The 19,887-nt window shown below is 41.8% G+C and overlaps 1 protein-coding gene across 1 annotated transcript in view; it reads left to right on the top strand.

The window, feature by feature from the left end:
• Nucleotides 1-17,777, top strand: part of LOC310646761 (solute carrier family 2, facilitated glucose transporter member 11-like) — a gene marked incomplete at both ends in the record, with an annotated part of 48,450 nt that extends 30,673 nt beyond the window's left edge. Inside the window, one exon of the mRNA XM_083373425.1 lies at nt 17,577-17,777. Coding sequence (XP_083229551.1) covers nt 17,577-17,777 — 201 coding nt within the window. The remainder of the gene's footprint in view (nt 1-17,576) is intronic.
• Between the last annotated feature and the right edge of the window lie 2,110 nt (nt 17,778-19,887).

The raw sequence follows: 19,887 nt of genomic DNA, 5'->3' as shown, positions 1-19,887 counted from the left end.
ACTGAGTAACAGACCAGGTCTGTTTTTCTTTAGCCCAGGTAAGACACTTCTGACTTTTGTTGTTCAGGAGCGTCTTGACAAGAGGAATATGACATTTGAAGCCCATGTCCAGGATCCGTCTGTGTGTGGTAGCTCTTGATGCACTGATTCCAGCCTCAGTCCACTCCTTGTGAAAGTCCCCAACACTTTTGAATGGCCTTTTCCTGACAATCCTCTCCAGGCTGTGGTCATCCCTGCTGCTTCTGCACCTTTTTCTTCCACACTTTTCCCTTCCACATAACTTTCTATTAATGTGCTTTGATACAGCACTTTAGGAACATCCAAATTCTTTTGCAATTACCTTTTGAGGCTTTCCCTCCTTATGGAGGGTGTCAATGATGGTTTTCTGCACAACTGTCAGGTCAGCAGTCTTCCCCATGATTGTGATTCATACTGAACCAGACTGAGAGACCATTTAAAGGCTCAGGAACCCTTTGCAGGTGTTATGGCTTAATTAGCTGATTAGAGTGGCACACTTTTCATAATATTCTAATTTTCTGAGATTGTGGATTTGGGGTTTTCATGAGCTGTACGCCATAATCATCACAATTATGACAAATCATGGCTTGAACTATTTTGCTTTGCATGTAATGAGTCTATCTCATATATTAGTTTCCCCTTTTAAGTTGCATTACTGAAATAAATGAACTTTTGCACGATATTCTAATTTTTCAAGTTTCACCTGTAGAAAGCTATGTAGGCAGCTGTCAAATTTGCGCGATGGCCAAGAGGCTGCAAGGGAAATTGCCAGGACTGTTACAACTGGTGGCGAACCCCTCAGTCCCATGGAAAGAAATAGCCATGGATTTTATAGTGGAACTACCAGAAAGCAACTGTAACACTGTAGTCTGGACTGTCATAGCTCTGTTCTCTAAACAAGTGCATTTCATACCGTGCCAAAAGATCCCTACTGCAAAAGTTTTAGCGAAACTGTTCATACAGCATATTTACAGATTGCATGGGGCACCACAATGCATCATATCTCATAGAGGGGTGCAATTTACGTCGGCATTTTGGAAAGAATTTTTATCCCTTTTTAGCAACCACCCAAGGACTGACATCTATTCATCACCCTCAATCGAACGGTCATGTGAAAAGGCTAACTCAGTGCTTGAGCAGTATTTAAGATGCTTTATTAATTTCCAGCAAACAAACTGGACGGACCTACTACCTTTCGCAGAAGTGGCATATAATAATGCAATCCACTCCAGCACAGGTTACACTCCTTTTCAAGTAACTACCAGTCAAAGTTTCAACCCCATGCCAGAACTAACCCCAACAGAGCCGGTAATTCCCGAACTGAAGGAGTGGATTGCTCAATTACAAAACATCTGGCCAATCATTAGGAAAGCTTTAGATGAAGCTAGACAAGCATACAAGACACAGGCGGACAAAAAATAGTAGATCCCATACCATTCATGGTGGGAGAGATGGCATATTTATCCACAAAATACCTTAAATCACTACAACCCTGTAAAAAACTCGGACCAAAATATATTGGACCTTTTCCAATCAAAAGAATCATAAACCCAGTAACAGTTGAATTAGGACTACCTAAAAATCTTAGGCAAATACACCCAATTTTTCAATGCAGCTTATTAAAGAGAGAACAACAGTCACACCTATGAACAGAAACCCCACCACCACCACCTCCCATCATGCTGGAAGAACAACACTTTGAGGTGAAGGAAATTTTAGATTCCAGAAAACACTGCGGAGCAATCCAATATTTAGTAGCTTGGAAAAACCTCCCCCCCTCAGAAAATGAGTGGGTCAATAAACACCACGTCAAAGCACCAAAGTTGCTTAAGAGGTTTCATACAGAATATCCGAACAAACCGGGCTAACATTTATATTTTATTTCCTCTACAGATGGACTTATCTTTTCGTTAAGGAGAGCAGACTGTCAGAATCCATTTATATCCCATTCGTAAAATCCTATATGTATGTTCTAAAAATCTTACAACCCCACTGGATTCTGACATTTTTCCAAGGAGGAGAAGAGAAGATGTTAATAGGCACAAGGATGTTTATTCAGACTGCTGAATAAAGACCAGGGGGAGAACCTTTGAACTAAACCAACAAAGGAAGGGGGGGGAAGAGATCTGGTTGTATCTCTGATTTAAATCTCTAAAGGAAGGGAGTAATTGTCGTAAAGACATGAGAGTTCCCTCTTTCCCATGGAAGGATTTGACACCTGAATATTAATTGATCTGGGACAAACTAGATGGCTTGAAGGGAGGGGGTTCAACTGGGGACTCTTTAAAAAGTACCAAACTGTAACACAGTTTCAGATCCTGTCTAGTATTTCCATCTCCAAACATGTTTTAGTAAAAGCTCCTTTTGGACAATTTCTGGTTCAAGAGTTCTTTCTTTCCTAAGATGTGGATTGGGGTGGGTCCTGACAAAATGACTGGACATGGAGAGAAGAGAAATCTTGGAAATCAAACATTTGTTTGGATGCAACGTTTATTCTGATGAGTCCTGCTGTGTAGTATGATCAGACTGCACTTTCCTTTGTTCCTTCCAGCATTGAGAAAAGTTTCTTTCTATAGACTGAACTGTTTTCTTCAATATTGACAGCATTCTTTTTACCATTAACACAGCATACTTACACGGAAATAATTATAAAATGACTTACATATAGATCTGTTTGCATGAGTGTTCTTTTTCCATCTCTCGTTCTCTAATGAATTAAGTGCAGAACTGTTTGCGACGGTGTTTTTTTCTTTTTCTTTTTCTCCCTTCATATTTATAGGGATTCTATTTTTAAATATATTGAATGAACCTGAGAAAACTGAGTGATTATTTTAAAAAGTTGTTTACAAATACTATAAATTTTTACTGCCCGATCACAAATTTTTATTACTTAGATGGTATTTTTATATATATAAAAGTTGTATTAATTTTTAAGAATAATAATCCTTAGTAATTGGTAAACAACATGTTGTCTCCATCCCGCTGTTTCTGGTGGGAGATGTTCTGATCGGCAGAGCAGACACGCCCGTTGTTCAGGGACCAAGAGGGACTGGTGAAAGACGAATGTAGCAAAGTTAACCGATAAGTGACCAAATTAATGATGGCTTCAATAGGGAAAGGGCCTAGGTATTGGTGGTCCAGTTTCTTGGCAGGCCGGTCTGACAGAAGGTTCCTGGATGACAGCCATACTATACTATACTATACTATACTATACTATACTATACTATACTATACTATACTATACTATACTATACTATACTATACTATACTATACTATAAACTATACTATACTATACTATACTATACTATACTATACTATACTATACTAATACGTACCCTATTTTTACTCTCAGCTGAGATACTATTCTTTTCTTTTAAGCAGAGATTTTGTTTTACTTTCCAAATTTTATTCATCTGTCATTTTCAATACGTATGTGGATTAAAAACTATACCCAGAGAGCAACATCAAGATTAGCTACAGGAGGGAACAAAAAGAGAACTTGAACTCCTAGGTGAGAGATGACCCAGCTCCAAGGTGGCCTGGTGACTCATCTGAGAAAAGGAGAGAGAGATGAGCTGAAAGACAGAAAGGCAGCCCAGCAACACAGCCTGATACCTGAGCAGAGGCAGTGTGGTGCAAACAGAGGCCATTGAGCATTGGTGAAATGGAACTAGGTTGCAGCAGACCAGTGGCTGTGAGCACACAGCAGACCTTAAGCAATAGCAGTGCAGAGCTAAGCAGCAGAGGAATGAAGTGCCCAGACCAGCAACTAAGAGCAGCATGGTGGGCTAGCAGCAGCTGAAAACAGTGCAGAGGACCAACTGAGCAGTGGCACCCACAGCAGCAACTGAGAGCAGCGCAGCGGACCAGGTAACTGAAGGGCAAGAAAGTAGGGAAGAAAAGGATAAGTACAAAACACTTGAGGATAGGGAGGAAAGGGATAAACTTTCAAAGCATGACGTAGAGGTTTAAGAGCATAGCATCTCCTAGAAAACAGCCTGAGATTTCCAACAAAAAAGAGGTGCATACTGCTTAATAAAGAGCCAAGAACTTGTAAATTCTTAAATTTTTAAGATTTCTGAATTCCATTTTTTCAAAAGAAATACTTTTTTCAATTTTTTCAATTTCTTTTTTCAATTATCTAATTCTTTGTTCATTTTTTCAATTTAATTTTTTGATTTTTTAAAAAATATTTTTTTCCACTTTTTAATTTATTTCTTCAATTTTTAAAAATATTTTCAATTAAAAATTGGAAAAATGGTTCCCTTATTTTAATTCTTTAGAATTTTTAAATTCTTAACAAGTAATGTTGCTATAGGCATATACTACACGCCATCCAACCAAGCAGAAGAAATAGATGAACTATTTTCTAATGAATTACCAAATGTATGTAGGAAATATACTACAGTAATAATGGGAGACTTTATCCTGATATTAACTGGGAGACAAACTTTGCAGTGAGCAGGAGATCAAACAGATCCCTAAGCAACTTAGTTGACAACTTTGTCATCCAAAAGGTAGAGGAGGGAACCAGAGGAAAAGCCTATACTGGGCCAAATTCCAGTAAAAGAAGTGATAAAGAGAGTTGTAATTGCCAGAACCTCAGGTGAGAGTGACAATGTCATATTGGAATTCAAAATAATGCAAACACAAGCAGTAGAATATAATCCAACCAGTGTCTTAAACTTTAAAAGAGCTGATTTTAACAAACTTATAGAAAGCCTAAGCAAAATTTCATGGATAAAAATCCTAGAGGAAAATAACTCAAGAAGCAGGGGAAACTATGAAAAATATGATCATAAAAGCCCAGTTCAGCATAATACCACTAAAAAAGAAAAACAAGAAATCCAAGAAGAAACCAGCATTGTTGCACAACGATCTCTCTGATAAACAAAAAGGATAAGTACAAACAATGGAAAGAGGGACACATAACTAAGGCAAAATATCAGCATATAGCCCAAATCTGCAAAGATGATGTCAGGAAAGCAAAGACTCAGAATGAATAAAGACTTGCAACAAAAGTCAAAGATAATAAATTTATTTCAACATATAAATAAAAAGAAAAAAAGTCAAGAGAGAAGATGGCAAAGAAGTAACAGGCAGTAGAGAGAAAGCAGAGCTGCTTAACTCATTATTTGTATCAATCTTCACGCAAAAAAAAACATTATAGCACAACCTATCAAAAACCTAACTGTAAAAGACAGACTAGAAATAAAAATTAAAATAAGAAAACGGTAAAAGAACAGCTGTCTGACCTTGATGAATATAAATCACTGGAGATAATGGACATCCTTGTCTTGTACCTTTTCTTATCTCAAAGTTCTCTGTGTAGTCTCCATTTACAATCACTTTTGCTGTTTGTTTGTGGTATTGTCAGGACCCACCCCAAACCACGTCTTAGGAAGACAAAAACTCTTGGAGTCAGGATTTTAGTCCAAAAGAAATCTTTACTATGACGTGCTCGGTTGTAGGAAATGAGACAGGGCTTAATATTTCCACGATGTAAACCCTTATAAAGAGTTCCCAGTTTAACCCCCCTTAATCCCCATTTGGTCAGTCCCCCCCCCATCCTTCCTCTCGTATCATCCATCTCGTGGGAAAGAGGAAGTTAGGACCCTTTTGTTTATTGCTGACAAAACCCAGATGCTAACCCCCCCTTTTGTTTCCCCAGTTCAAAAGGCTTCTCCTTTCCTTTGAAATGCCTATTGCCGGTTCAATACACATCTATCCTCTTCTCTTCGGGAGATGACAGAATCCATGGGATATGTTTGAAACATTCCATTTATGAATATGATATAAATGGATTCTGACAGTCCGCTCTCCTTAGAAGAAAGGTGTGTCCATCTGTAGGGGGAGAAAAGAAAAGAGAAGAAAAAATAACATGTGTAAATGTTAACTCGGTTTGTTTGGATATTCTGTATGAAATCTCTTAAGCAGCTTTGGTGCTTTAACGTGGTGTTTGCTGACCCATTCATTTTCTGAGGAGGGGAGGTGTTTCCAAGCCACTAGATATTGAGTTGTTCCATGATGTCTCCTGGAATCCAGAATTTCCTTCACCTCGAAATGTTGTTCTCCTTCCACCATGATGGGAGGTGGTGGTGGTGGAATTTTTGTTCGTAGGGGAGATTGTTGTTCTCTCTTTATTAGACTGCAGTGAAAGATTGGGTGTATTCGTCTAAGATTTTTAGGTAGTTCTAATTCAACTGTTACTGGGTTTATGATTCTTTTAATTGGAAAAGGTCCAATGTATTTTGGTCCTAGTTTTTTACAGGGTTGGAGAGACTTAAGGTATTTTGTAGACAGATATACCATCTCTCCCACCTTGAACGGTGTGGGATCAGATCTTTTCTTGTCTGCCTGTGTCTTGTGTGCTAATCTAGCCTCTGTTAATGCTTTTCTGACAATAGGCCAGGTGTATTGTAACTGAGCAATCCATTCCTTTAGTTCTGGAATTACCGGTTCTTTTGGGGTTAGGTCAGGTATGGGGTTGAAGCTCTGGCCTGTGGCTACTTGAAAAGGAGTGTAACCTGTGCTGGAGTGAATTGCGTTGTTATATGCCACTTCTGCGAAAGGCAGCAGGTCTGTCCAATTGTTCTGCTGAAAATGTACATAACATCTTAAATATTGTTCAAGTACAGAGTTAGCCCTTTCCGCTTGCCCATTACCCTGAGGGTGATGACTAGATGTCAGTCCTTGGGTGGTTCCTAACAGAGATAAAAATTCCTTCCAGAATGCTGAGGTAAATTGCACCCCCCTGTCAGATATGATGCGTAGTGGTGCTCCATGCAATCTGTAAATATGTTGTACAAAAAGTTTTGCTAATGTTTTTGCAGTAGGAATTTTTGGGCAAGGTATGAAATGGACTTGCTTAGAGAACAGATCAGTAACAGTCCAGATAACGGTGTTTCCGTTGCTTTCTGGTAGTTCCACAATAAAATCCATGGCTATTTCTTTCCATGGGGCTGAGGGATTCACCACTGGTTGTAACAGTCCTGGCGATTTCCCTTGTAACCTCTTGGCCATTGCGCAAATTTGACAGCTACCCACATAGCTTTCTATGTCCTTTTTCATAGATGGCCACCAAAATTGCCTTTTAGTTAAGTGTAAGGTTTTTACAAAGCCAAAGTGTCCTGCTGATTTTGTATCATGGCACAGTTGCATGAAATTGATTCTCTGTGTGGCAGGTATATATAGCTTCTCCCCCACCCACGGCAGTCCATCTTTAATTGTGCACACATGTTTATTTTTCTGGAACCATTCATCACTTTCCAAAGATTTCCTGAATTCTATTCCAGTTTGGCTATCTACCTTCGGTTTCATTTTTTCTTGTGCCCTGGTGGTGACTGGTGCTGCCAGTTGTTGTTCCGGTACAAGTGGTTTAAAGTCAGTAACTCTTGTGCTGTTATATTGGGGCATGCGGGATAATGCATCTGCCAGGAAGTTCTTTCCCCCCGGTAAGTGTTTGAGAGTGAAATTGAATCGGTGAAAGTGTTGGGACCAGCGGGCTTGCTTAGGAGTGAGCTTCCTGGGCGTTTTTAGTGCTTCTAAATTTTTGTGGTCAGTCCAGACTTGGAAAGGTATTTTATTTCCTTCCAAAAATTGACGCCAAGTTAATAATGACCACCTTAATGAGAATGCTTCCTTCTCCCATATTGGCCATCGTTGTTCAGTTTCTGTAAGTTTCCTGGATGTATATGCGCAAGGTTGCAACGCCCCCTCATCATTTTCTTGTAGTAATACGGCTCCGACTGCTACGTCGCTCGCATCTGCCTGTATTACAAAAGGTTTGTTGGGATCTGGGTGTTTAAGTACAGGTTCCGCAGAAAAGAGTCTCTTTAGCCTCTCAAATGCTGCTTGACATTCCATTGACCATTTCAGAGGCTGGCTGGGCTTCACGGGTGACCCCCCCTTCGTTTTCAACAAATTTGTGAGGGGCATGGCTATTTGGCCAAATGCAGGGATGAATTGGCGGTAGAAATTTGCAAACCCCAGGAAACTTTGCAATTGCTTCCGTGTGCGGGGGGGTGCCCACTCTAGTACTGCCCTGACCTTCTCTGGGTCCATTTCGATGCCCTCTGGGGATATGCGATATCCCAGGTAGTCGATTTTTTCCTTATGAAATTCACACTTCGATAATTTAGCATATAAATGGGCAGCTCGCAATTTCTTCAGGACTGCTCTGACTAGTTTGATATGTTCCTCTTTGGTTTCTGTGAAGATAAGGATGTCATCGAGGTAAACCAGGACCCCCTTATATAGGTGCTCTCTCAGTACGTCATTAATTAATTGCATAAAGACTGCGGGGGCCCCTTGCAGTCCAAATGGCAATACTTTGAATTGATAGCACCCCATTGGGCAGTTGAATGCAGTTTTCCATTCGTCTCCTTCCTTAATCCTAATACGGTAGTATGCTTCCCTCAGGTCTAGTTTGGTAAAAATCTTTCCTTTCGATAGGTGGGATAGCATATCCTTCATTAGGGGAAGGGGGTATAGATTACATTCACTAATTGTATTTAGGTTCCGGTAATCTACAACCAAACGAAAGGAACCATCCTTCTTCTCCCTGAACAGAACCGGGGCGGCTACTTTGGGTTTGGCGGGCTCAATAAATCCTCTTTCTAAGTTTTTCTTTATGAATCTTTCCATTTCTGCCATTTCCCTTGGGCTCATGGCATACATCCTGGGTTTTGGGAGTTTTGCCCCAGGTTTGAATTCTATGGTGCAGTCTGTGGGGCGGTGGGGGGGGAGCTCATCTGCTCTTTCCTCACTGAAAACCTCAGCCAGGTCCCTGTATTCCTCCGGTATCTCTGTTAGCCCCTTCTCTTCCCCCACTGCTGCTTTTTCCTCCCTCTGGGTTGGGGGGGTGTTTGGGGGTTTTACGTTTTCCTGTTCCCCTTTTGGGAAGTTGAGTTCTGCAGTCCTCCAGTTTATCCCGGGGTTCCATTTCTTCAGCCATTCCAGTCCTAAAATCATTGGGCATGCCATGCCTGGGGCCACTATAAATGTTATGTCTTCCTCATGGGACCCCAGGGACATGTGGAGTGGTAGAGTGGCTAGGGTAGCTGGTCCCCCCCCTGCTATAGACCCGTCTAATTGACTGAAGGAGATTGGTTGTTTTAGCCTCCTCACTGGGATGCTCAGTTCCTCCACCAGTGTTGGGCTGATGAGGCAGCGGATGCAGCCAGAGTCTATCAAAGCTTTTATTTCATTGGCTTTTGGTGCAGAGGAAGCTAATATAGTTACTGTCTTAAGTATGGGTGGAAGAGGTCCACTTACCAAAGGTTCTCCCTCTGAGCTGTCTTCCGAGGTGTCCACCGCCCCTGCAGTGTAGGCCGGAGTCCAATCCCAGGTTTTGGCAGAAATTGTGGACTCTACAGCCTCTGTCCCCTTCATGGAAGATTCTTTTGGGTTGCCTTGAGACTTCCCCAGCTTTTTGGAAGATGGTGCCTCTGTTTTGCGTGGAGGGGCTTTCGAACGACATTCTGCAGCACGGTGGCCCTCTCTCCCGCAATTGAAACATCCCTTTGATTTTTTAGCCGTGGCCGGTGGGTTTTCCCCCTCACGTGTTTGCTCGAGTGGCGGGCGGCCCCATGGTTTTCCTCTGCGTTGTCTTTTCAATAGGTCTATTTCCACTTCCTCTGCCAGGACATACCAGTCATCGAGATGGTAGGGGTCTCCCCGAGGCAGGCAAGCGTCATACAGGTCGTAGTTTAGACCGTCTTTGAAATGGCTGAGGAGGATGTCTTCTGGCCAGTTCAGCTTGCTGGCGATGGCTCGGAATTCTTGGGTATATTCGGCCACTGTTCTCCTGCCCTGCCTCACCGTCTTGATTCTCTCCCGGGCCTTCCGGTCAGCCAAAGGGTCCTCAAATCGTCGCCTCAAGGATGACATGAATCGGTTGAAGTCGTTGAGTTCTGGGGCGTTGGAGTCATGCAGGTTCACCACCCAGTCTGCGGCCGTCCCGTCCAGGGCAGATTGCACAATTCGGATGCGTGTTTTGTCACTGGGGATGTCCCGTCCGTACTCTTCCATGTAGCTGAGGACTTGGGTTAGGAAAAATCCCAGTCGTGATGGCTCCCCCTTGAATTTTGCTTCCAGGGGTGGGAATCTTTGGCTGGATCGTTGTCTGCGCCGCGGAGTGTATCGCTCCTCATCTCGATCCCCATCTGTGGGTCTGGGGGGGGTGGGTACCGCTGAGTCAGCGGCTCCTGTTCCATTGGACAGCCCTGGGGTTTCAGGTGTTGGGTCCCTTCCGTTACCCCTCCAGTTGCGACCCCAGGTGTTGTGGTTTCCAGCTCTCTCCTCCCTTAGTGAGCTCAGGGTTGTTTTCATCAAGTCAATAGCTTTTTCCAGAATCCGCTCTTCCTCACTGGCGTGCAGGGAGTTCTCCATCTCTTGTTTCCATTCCGGTTGGTGGTCGCTCCGTCTCAGGGTCACTTCTCTCGAAGCCTTTTTCCACTCACTTTTCCTTCCAACGCCCATCGACCACCGGGGTTTTTGTTCGTGCTGCTCCGCCGTTTCTTCCCAGGAGGAATATGATGCCTCAGTTTCCCAATGTTTCTGGGAGTTCGGCTGGGGGGAAGGCTCCTTCTCCGTGGGGCTTTCTTCCCTTCTTGCTTCATCGTCAGACATCATATTTATTTGCAAAGTCCCCCGGTAAGGTTCTTCTTCCCAGGTTGACTTTCGTTGCAAGCCCTGTCTAATGTCAGGACCCACCCCAAACCACGTCTTAGGAAGACAAAAACTCTTGGAGTCAGGATTTTAGTCCAAAAGAAATCTTTACTATGACGTGCTCGGTTGTAGGAAATGAGACAGGGCTTAATATTTCCACGATGTAAACCCTTATAAAGAGTTCCCAGTTTAACCCCCCTTAATCCCCATTTGGTCAGTCCCCCCCCATCCTTCCTCTCGTATCATCCATCTCGTGGGAAAGAGGAAGTTAGGACCCTTTTGTTTATTGCTGACAAAACCCAGATGCTAACCCCCCCTTTTGTTTTCCCAGTTCAAAAGGCTTCTCCTTTCCTTTGAAATGCCTATTGCCGGTTCAATACACATCTATCCTCTTCTCTTCGGGAGATGACAGAATCCATGGGATATGTTTGAAACATTCCATTTATGAATATGATATAAATGGATTCTGACAGGTATATTGTTTCAATCATATTTATAAAGTTTTGTCCAAAGTCCATAGTTTTTAATTGTTGAGTCATAAATTGCCAGGAAACATTTTGAGCATCTAAAAATACTAGTGCCAGTTGTTTCCCTATATTCATTTCATAATATTCAAATACGTCCATTATAACTCTTAGGTTATTTTTGATTTGTCTCTTTGGTAGGAATCCGTTTTGATCTGGATGTATAAATTCAGTTAGAAATCTTTTCAGTCTCTCCGCTGTTATTGAGATAAAAAAATTATAATCCACAATTAGTAATGATATTGGTCTGTAATTTATTATCTGTGTCAAATCTAAGCCTTCTTTTGGTATTAAATTAATATTTGCTCCTGTCTATGTATTTGGGAGTTTAACCTCCAACAAAAGTTCATTAAACAAATCTTTCAATGGTGCACTGTATCTTGTAGGCATTTATACAACACTGCTGGTAACCCATCTGGTCCCCGTGTTTTTTCATTTTTTTGTCTTCTTATAGCCTTTGTCAATTCCATCACTGTTATTTTTTCATTTAACATAATTTTAAAGTTTTCTGAAACTTTTGGTAAGTTATTTTTTCCCATATATTGAATCATTTTCTCCCATGAATTTTTTTATATATCATACAGTTTCTCATAGTATTCTTTAATTAGCTTTTTTATTTCTTCATTTTTAAATTGTAAACAGCCTTTTTTGTCTACTAGATTATTTATCAATTTTTTCTCCTTCTGTTTTTTAAGTTTATAAGCTAACCATCTTCCTGGTTTATTTGTGTGTTAAAAAATTGTTTGTTTTGCTCTTTTAATTTGCTGTGCCAGTTTTTCTATTTCCATTAAAATTAATTTATGTTTTGTGATTTCCATTTGTTTTTTCAGTATTTTCTTTTGTGGATTTATTTGTAGTTCTAATTCTAGTTTTTTTAATTCTTCCCTTAACAATGTGTTGTTGTCTTTTTTCTTTGGTTTTTTTTGCCATATATGTTATAGCTACACCTCTAAAATATGCTTTGGCTGTATCCCATACATTTTGTAATGTTGTATCTTCTTTTTTGTTTTCTTTGAAAAGTCCATTTCTTTTGTTGCTAGTTCTATAAATTCTTTTTCTTTTAATATGGATTGGTTCAAGGTCCATCTTGATTTTTTGTATTCCTTTCCATTTCATTTTTAAAGGGTTGTGATCTGCCCAAGTACCTAATTCTATCTCAATCTCCTGTATGTTGTTGTTATCTGCGAACTCGTGTCCAACCCATCGCAACCCCATGGACAATGTTCCTCCAGGCCTTCCTGTCCTCTACCATCTTCTGGAGTCCATTTAAGCTCACACCTACTGCTTCAGTGACTCCATCCAGCCACCTCCAGTCCAACTTTCACTGCCATAGCCTTGACTATACGCACTTTTGTTGACAGGGTGATGTCTCTGCTTTTTACTGTGCTGTCTAGATTTGTCATTGCTTTCCTCCCCAGCAGCAAGCGTCTTTTAATTTCTTGGCTACAGTCCCCATCTGCAGTGATCTTGGAGCCCAGGAAAATAAAATCTGTCACTACCTCCATTTCTTCCCCATCTATTTGCCAGGAATTGAGATGGCCAGATGCCATGGTCTTGGTTTTCTTAATGTTTTCAACCCAACTTTTGCACTCTCCTTCTTCACCTGCAACAAGAGTCTCTTTAGTTCTTCTTCACTTTCTGTCATTAGAGTGGTATCATCTGCATATCTTCGTTGTTGTTGTTAGCTGCGAAGTCATGTCTGACCCATCACGACCCTATGGACAACGTTCCTTCAGGCCTTCCTGTCCTCTACCATCTTCTGGAGTCCATTTAAGCTCACACCTACTGCTTCAGTGACTCCATCCAGCCACCTTATTCTCTGTCGTCCCCTTCTTCTATTGCCCTCAATCTTTCCCAGCATTAGGCTCTTCTCCAGTGAGTCCTTCCTTCTCATTAGGTGGCCAAAGTATTTGAGTTTTAGCTTCAGGATCTGGCCTTCTAAAGAGCAATCAGGGTTGATCTCCTCTAGGACTGACCGGTTTGATCACCTTGCAGGCCAAGGGACTCGCAGGAGTCTTCTCTAGCACCATAGTTCAAAGGCCTCAATTCTTTGGCGCTCAGCCTTTTTTATGGTCCAGTTTTCACTGCCATACATTGTAACTGGGAAGACCATAGCCGTGACTATACACACTTTTGTTGACAGGGTGATGTCTCTGCTTTTTACTGTGCTGTCTTAGATTTGCCATGGCTTTCCTCCCAAGGAGCAAGCGTTTTTTAATTTCTTGGCTACAGTCCCCATCTGTAGTGATCTTGGAGCCCAGGAAAATAAAATCATTCACTACCTCCATTTCTTCCCCATCTATTTGCCAGGAATTGAGAGGGCCGTATGCCATGATCTTGGTTTTCTTAATGTTAAGTTTCAACCCAAGTTTTTCACTCTCCTTCTTCACCCGCAACAAGAGGCTCTTTAGTTCTTCTTCACTTTCTGCCATTAAAGTGGTATCATCTGCATATCTTAGGTTGTTGATATTTCTTCCAGCAATCTTAATTCCAACTTTTGATTCATCTAGCCTTGCCTTTCTCATGATGCGCTCTGCATATAAGTTAAATAGGCAGGGCAACAATATGCAGCCTTTTTTTAAAAAATCCCATTTATATCCCACCCTTTTCCGAAGACTCAGGGCAGCTTACAATCTAAGAAGTACAAATCAATGTGCTTAGCAATAGCCTTCATTCTATGTATATGCCTGCTTATTAGGGCTTTCGCCCCCCCCAGCGGCATTTTTACACAGTCAGCTTACTGCCCCCAACAATCTGGGTCCTCATTTTACCTACCTCAGAAGGATGGAAGGCTGAGTCAACTTTGAGCCTGGTGGGACTTGAACCTGCACTAATTGCAGGCAGCTGGTGTTACTTAAGGAGGCATTAGCCCACTGCTCCACCAAGGTTCTTGCCAGACTCCTTTCCCAATTTTGAACCAATCAGTAGTTCCGTGTCCAGTTCTCACTGTTGCTTCTTGGCCCACCTATAGGTTTCTCAAGAGACAAATAAAATGGTCTGGTACGCCCATCTCTTTAAGAACTTGCCACAGTTTGTTATGATCCACACAATCAAAGGCTTTAGCATAGTCAATGAAGCAGAAGTAGATGTTTTTCTGGAACTCTCTAGCTTTCTCCATGATCCAGCGTATGTTAGCAATTTGATCTCTAGTTCCTCTGCCTCTTCGAAATCCTGCCTGTACTTCTGGTAGTTCTCGATCCACATATTGCTGGAGTCTAGCTTGTAGGATTTTAAGCATAACTTTACTAGCATGAGAAATGAGTGCAATGGTGTGATAGTTTGAACATTCTTTGGCACTGCCTTTCTTTGGAATTGGAATGTAAACCGATCTTTTCCAATCCTGTGGCCACTGTTGAGTTTTCCAAATTTGCTGGCAAATTGAGTGTAGCACTTTTACTGCATCGTCTTTTAAGATTTTGAATAGCTCAGCTGGAATACTGTCTCCTCCAGTAGCTTTGTTGTTGCTCAGCTTTTCTAAGGCCCACTTCACTTCACATTCTAGGATGTCTGGCTCGAGGTCAGTGACCACCTCATTGTGATTATCAGGGACGTTAAGCTCATTCTTGTATAGTTCTGTGTAATTTTGCCATCTCTTCTTAATCTCTTCTGCCTCTGTTAGGTCCCTGCCATTTTGGTCCTTTATCATGCCCATTTTTGCATTAAACGTTCCCTTCATCTCTCCAATTTTCTTGAAAAGATGTCTGGTCCTCCCTATTCTATTGTTTTCTTCTATTTCTTTGCACTGTTCATTTAAGAAGGCATTCTTATATCTTCTAGCTATTCTTTGGAATTCTGCATTCAATTGGGCGTATCTTTCTTTTTCTCCCTTGCCTTTTGCTTCTCTCCTTTCCTCAGCTATTTGCAAAGCTTCCTCAGACAGCCATTTTGCTTTCTTGCATTGGATGGTTTTAGTTGCTACCTCTTGTACAATGTTGTGAACCTCTGTCCATAGTTCTTCAGGCACTCTGTCTATCAGATCTAATTCCTTAAATCTATTTGGGATATGATTTAATTCATACCTGAGTGGCCTCAGGTATGAATTAAAGTTTCCCTACTTTCTTCAGTTTAAGCCTAAACTTTGCAATGAGAAGCTCATGGTCTGAGCCACAGTCAGCTCCTGATCTTTTTTTTACTGACTCTATAGAGCTTCTCCATCTTTGGCTGCAGAGCATATAGTCAATCTGATTTCTGTGTTGACCATCTGGTGATGTCCATGTGTAGAGCCGTCTCTTGGGTTGTTGGAAAAGAGTGTTTGCTATGACCATTGTATTCTCTTGACAAAATTCTATCAGCCTGTGCCCTGCTTCATTTTGTACTCCAAGGCCAAACTTGCCTGTTATTCTGGTTATCTTTTGGCTTCCTACTTTAGCATTCCAATTCCCCATGATGATAAGGACATCATTTTTGGTGTTAGTTCTGTAAGGTGCTGTAGGGCTTCATAGAACCAGTCAATTTCATCCTCTTCAGCACCGGTGGTTGGGGCATAGACTTGGACTACTGTGATATTGAATGGTTTCCCTTGGATTCGAACTGAGATCATTCTGTCATTTTGAGGATTGTATCCCAGTATTGCTTTTCCTACTCTTTTATTGACTATGAAGGCTACTCCATTTCTTCTGAGGTATTCTTGCCCGCAGTAGTATACCTGATGGTCATCTGAATTAAATTCACCCATTCCTGTCCATTTTAGTTCACTGATTCCTAAGATGTCGATGTTCAGTCTTGTCATCTCTTGTTTGACCAGGTCCAGTTTGCCTTGATTCATGGATCTTACATTCCAGGTACCTTTGGAGAAAAAATCTTTACAGCATCGGACTTTTCTTTCACTACCAGATACATCCACAGCTGAGTGTCCTTTCGGCTTTGGCCCAGTCGCTTCATTCTTTCTGGCGCTACTAGTACTAGCCCTCTGCTCTTCCCCAGTAGCATATTGGACGCCTTCTGACCTGAGGGGCTCATCTTCCAGCATCATATCTTTTTTCCTTTTGGTACTGTCCATAGGGTTTTCATGGCAAAGATACTGGAGTGGGTTGCCATTTCCAGTGGATTACGTTTTGTCAGAACTCTCTGCCATCTTGGGTGGCCCTGCATGGCATAGCTCATAGCTTCATTGAATTACGCAAGGCCCTTCACCACAACAAGGCAGTAATCCATGAAGGGGAATCTCCTGCATATTGGTCCTTAATTCAGGCATCATCCAAATCATATCAATTCTGGATCAAGATTTTATGGCTATTTGAATAGAATGTGTATTGTAATTTTCCTGGATTAGTTTCTCTCCAGGTATCTTGTACCCCAATTTCCTCTATCATATTAAAAATTAATCATCATCATCATCATCATCATCATCATCATCATCATCATCTTAGGTAATCTTTTTCTTCCACTTTTTCCTGTTTTGCTACTTTTATAATCTAATGTCCCATCTACTGTTGCATTAAAATCTCCTACTAGACAAATATTTCTACTATTTTTCTATGAAGATTTTGATAAAATTCTTCTTGTTTATTATTTGGTGCATATATTACAACCAAAAGTGTTTGTTTTTGATTCAAAAGTATTTCTACCATCACAATTCTTCCTTCTTCATCTGAATAAATCATTTTGGTTTCTTTTGGTGTCTCATTTTTTTTCCTGAATGGTATTGTGCTGGACTGGGCTTTTAATAACCCAATTTTTCAGAGTTTTCCAAGTTTCTTGAGTTTTTTTTACTCTTACTGTAATTTTTTTCATCCATGGAATCCTTCCCAAGCTTTCTCTAAATTTATTGAAATCATCTCTTTCTAGTGTAAAGGTCTTCCGTTTCTAAGTCATTAGTTTGACTTTATTCTGCATAATGTTGAATTCGAATATGACATGGTCACTCTCCCTCATTCCATTTCTGTTAGTAAGAAATTTCAGTTAGTCACGAAACAGTCCTGGATGCATAAATCAACCGAAGAGAACAAGTTAAGCATGCCAGACCTGGCATAGATCTTTGGATCCTTATCTCAGCATACAGGCCAAGGGGTATGGTGTGGGGGAGCAGGATGGTGGGGACCAGGAGTGGGGAACTGGAATTGAAGGCCGTTCTGGAGGTACACTGGGACATGTCAAAAGCAGCTGCAGTTGAAGGAGTCAAACAAGGGGGTAACAGCACCCTCTTCTTTAAGGACCTCCATTTCTTGCATTTGGGAACAGTAAGTCAACATGGAAAGAAGCAGATCTGCCAATAAAAGCCACACATTACTGGATGGGGGGCAGGGGGAGGGAAGCAGGCCACTCCAAGGACCACTTTGCAGCAAAGCTTTGGCTCTGCTTGCATGTGCCTGTCAACATGTGTTTTATGTGCTGATCACTTTCTTCTCTCCTCCTCCTCTCAGGAAACTCTTGGCTATTACTGCTTCCTACCATTCTTCACCATCTGTGTTGGAACCGCTCTCTATGTCTGGTTTTTCCTCCCGGAGACAAAAGGAAAGAGCTTCCTAGAAATCTCAGAAGAGTTTGTTAAGCGTAACTTTGGAGGTCAGCCCTGTGACAATGCTTGGGTGTGTCCAGAAGAAATTAAATCCACTATGTTGTAGCTTCAAAAGAGAGAGAACAGCTCACAAAGAAGACATAATAATGGCATTCTTTTTCTTGTGAGGATAACATGGGATTCTTCTTCATGGTGTAAAAATCCTCATTTCCTCTTCTCTTTATTAAACTTAGGTATAAAAAGTGGCCTCCAGGGGCTGGAGGAAATGCTACCTGCCAGTCCAGGCTCAGAAGGGAAGTATCCTGAGCTAAATGTACCCTCCCAATACCAGTCTTGGTTCTTCTATGGAAAAGAGAGCTTTCTTCTGTATGCCAAAGCTTATGAAAGAGAGGTGCAACCTGAAATAAGGAGAAATTTTCTGACAGTGATAGCAATCAATCAATAGAACAGCTTGCCTCCTGGGGTTGTGGGTGCTTTATCACTGGAGACTTTTAAGAATAGACTGGACAATCATTTGACTGGGATAGTATAAGGCTCCTACCTTGAGCAGGAAGTTGGACTAGAAGACCTCTGAGGTCCGTTCCAGCCCTATGATTCTATGATTTATTGGAGGTCAACTTAAGGACAGGGCTGGTGGATTTCCCCAGCTCCATTGCCTCTCCAAAGATATCCTGCTGAAATTCTCTCTCAAACCAGGACAGACAAATTCAGATGGATGCTTCAATAGCATTTCAGTAGCTATCGTGTTGCCCAACAGGCAGGCAGAGGGAGGGAGGACAAGGAATGAACAAGGAATTCACCATCACCAACCCCACCTATCAGCTGCCGAAAGAGAAGTAAGACTCTGTTTGAAAGGAGACCATTTGAGAGAGAGATTGAGGCTGGATGAAGCTGAGGGCTCAAGGAATTACTTGAAGGCTTCTGATTCAATGCTGGCCATGAGTGGCAGAGGAGCCAGGCCTGACTTATGGTCAGCAGCAACTCTACAAGGCTGGATGTTAGTGGTGGGCAGAATATAAGAAACAGCATCCCCATGTTACTATGGGCCACCAAAGGGAGTCATCCCTCAGAGATAACACAGAGGAGACTAAAAAACTCCAGTCCAGGAACTGCGTCAAAGGACAAAGAGAACCTATGAGCTTTAAGGTGCCACCAACTTCCATAGGGAGCAAATACCCATTAATTTAGTCCACCATGGATCTTATACACTTGGTTTTCTAATGGTTAAATGCTGAATCTAGTCTCACCAAACAGTAGATGGCTTGTGATCTGTAAGGAGCGAAAATTGTGATTAGTCATTTGCCGTAGTCAGATTTGGAATACAGCCAGTTTGTTGTAGTGGTTGAGGCACCAGGCTAGAAACTAGGAGACTGTGAATTCTAGTCCTGCCTTAGGTTCTAAGCCACTTGGGTGACTTTGGACCACTCACTCTCTCTTATCCCTAGAATGAAGGCAAGGGCAAACCAATTCGAAGAAAAATCTTGCCAAGAAAACTAGTGTTAAAGTTCTGAATGATGATCCCAATGAAGTAAGCGCAACTGAGACATTCCAATCTCTAAATGCAAAACTTTATTGAGCACACCATATCAGCACTAATGAATAGAAAACCAGCTCTGGCTAAATTGGCACCAGGATGGTAAATTAAAAGTATAGAAACTCCCCTTTCCCCTGACAGTGCAAGTCACATTCCCCAATTAAACACCAGACAATTGTTATGAGAGAAATCTTTCATTACTTTGTAAATAATCTGAATGACCTTGATTTTCAGACTTCACAGCTTACACCTGCAAATACACATTCCATTCAACCCCCTCATCCCTGGATCTGTAGGCAAGCTAAGAAATAGAAATGGCTGAAGCATCATGGGGTTTCTTTGTAGCTTGACACTACAGTGATTGGTCCAGGCAGTCACCAGGAATCAATGCTGGCTCAAAGATGTGTGTAGACCATGGGTCAGCAACCTTAAACACTCTAAGAGCCATTTGGACATGTTTCCCACAGAAAACAAAACACCGGGACCCACAAAACCCTGCTGCTCCCCCTCCCCCATGAAGTGCCCCACCACTACTGCTTTCCCCACCCCCTGACGGAGTGCTCCACTGCCACTGCTGCTTTCCCCCAGGACGGAGCACTCTGCCACTGCTTCACCCAGTGGTGAAGGTGGAGTTTGGGAGGCAGTGGCAGGGCATAGCCTAGGCATGGCCCAGAAGCAGCAG

The sequence above is a fragment of the Vipera ursinii genome, assembly GCF_947247035.1.
Source record: "Vipera ursinii genome assembly, chromosome: 14".
In the NCBI taxonomy this organism is placed as follows: domain Eukaryota; kingdom Metazoa; phylum Chordata; class Lepidosauria; order Squamata; family Viperidae; genus Vipera; species Vipera ursinii.
This window is presented reverse-complemented; position numbering and strand designations above follow the sequence as displayed.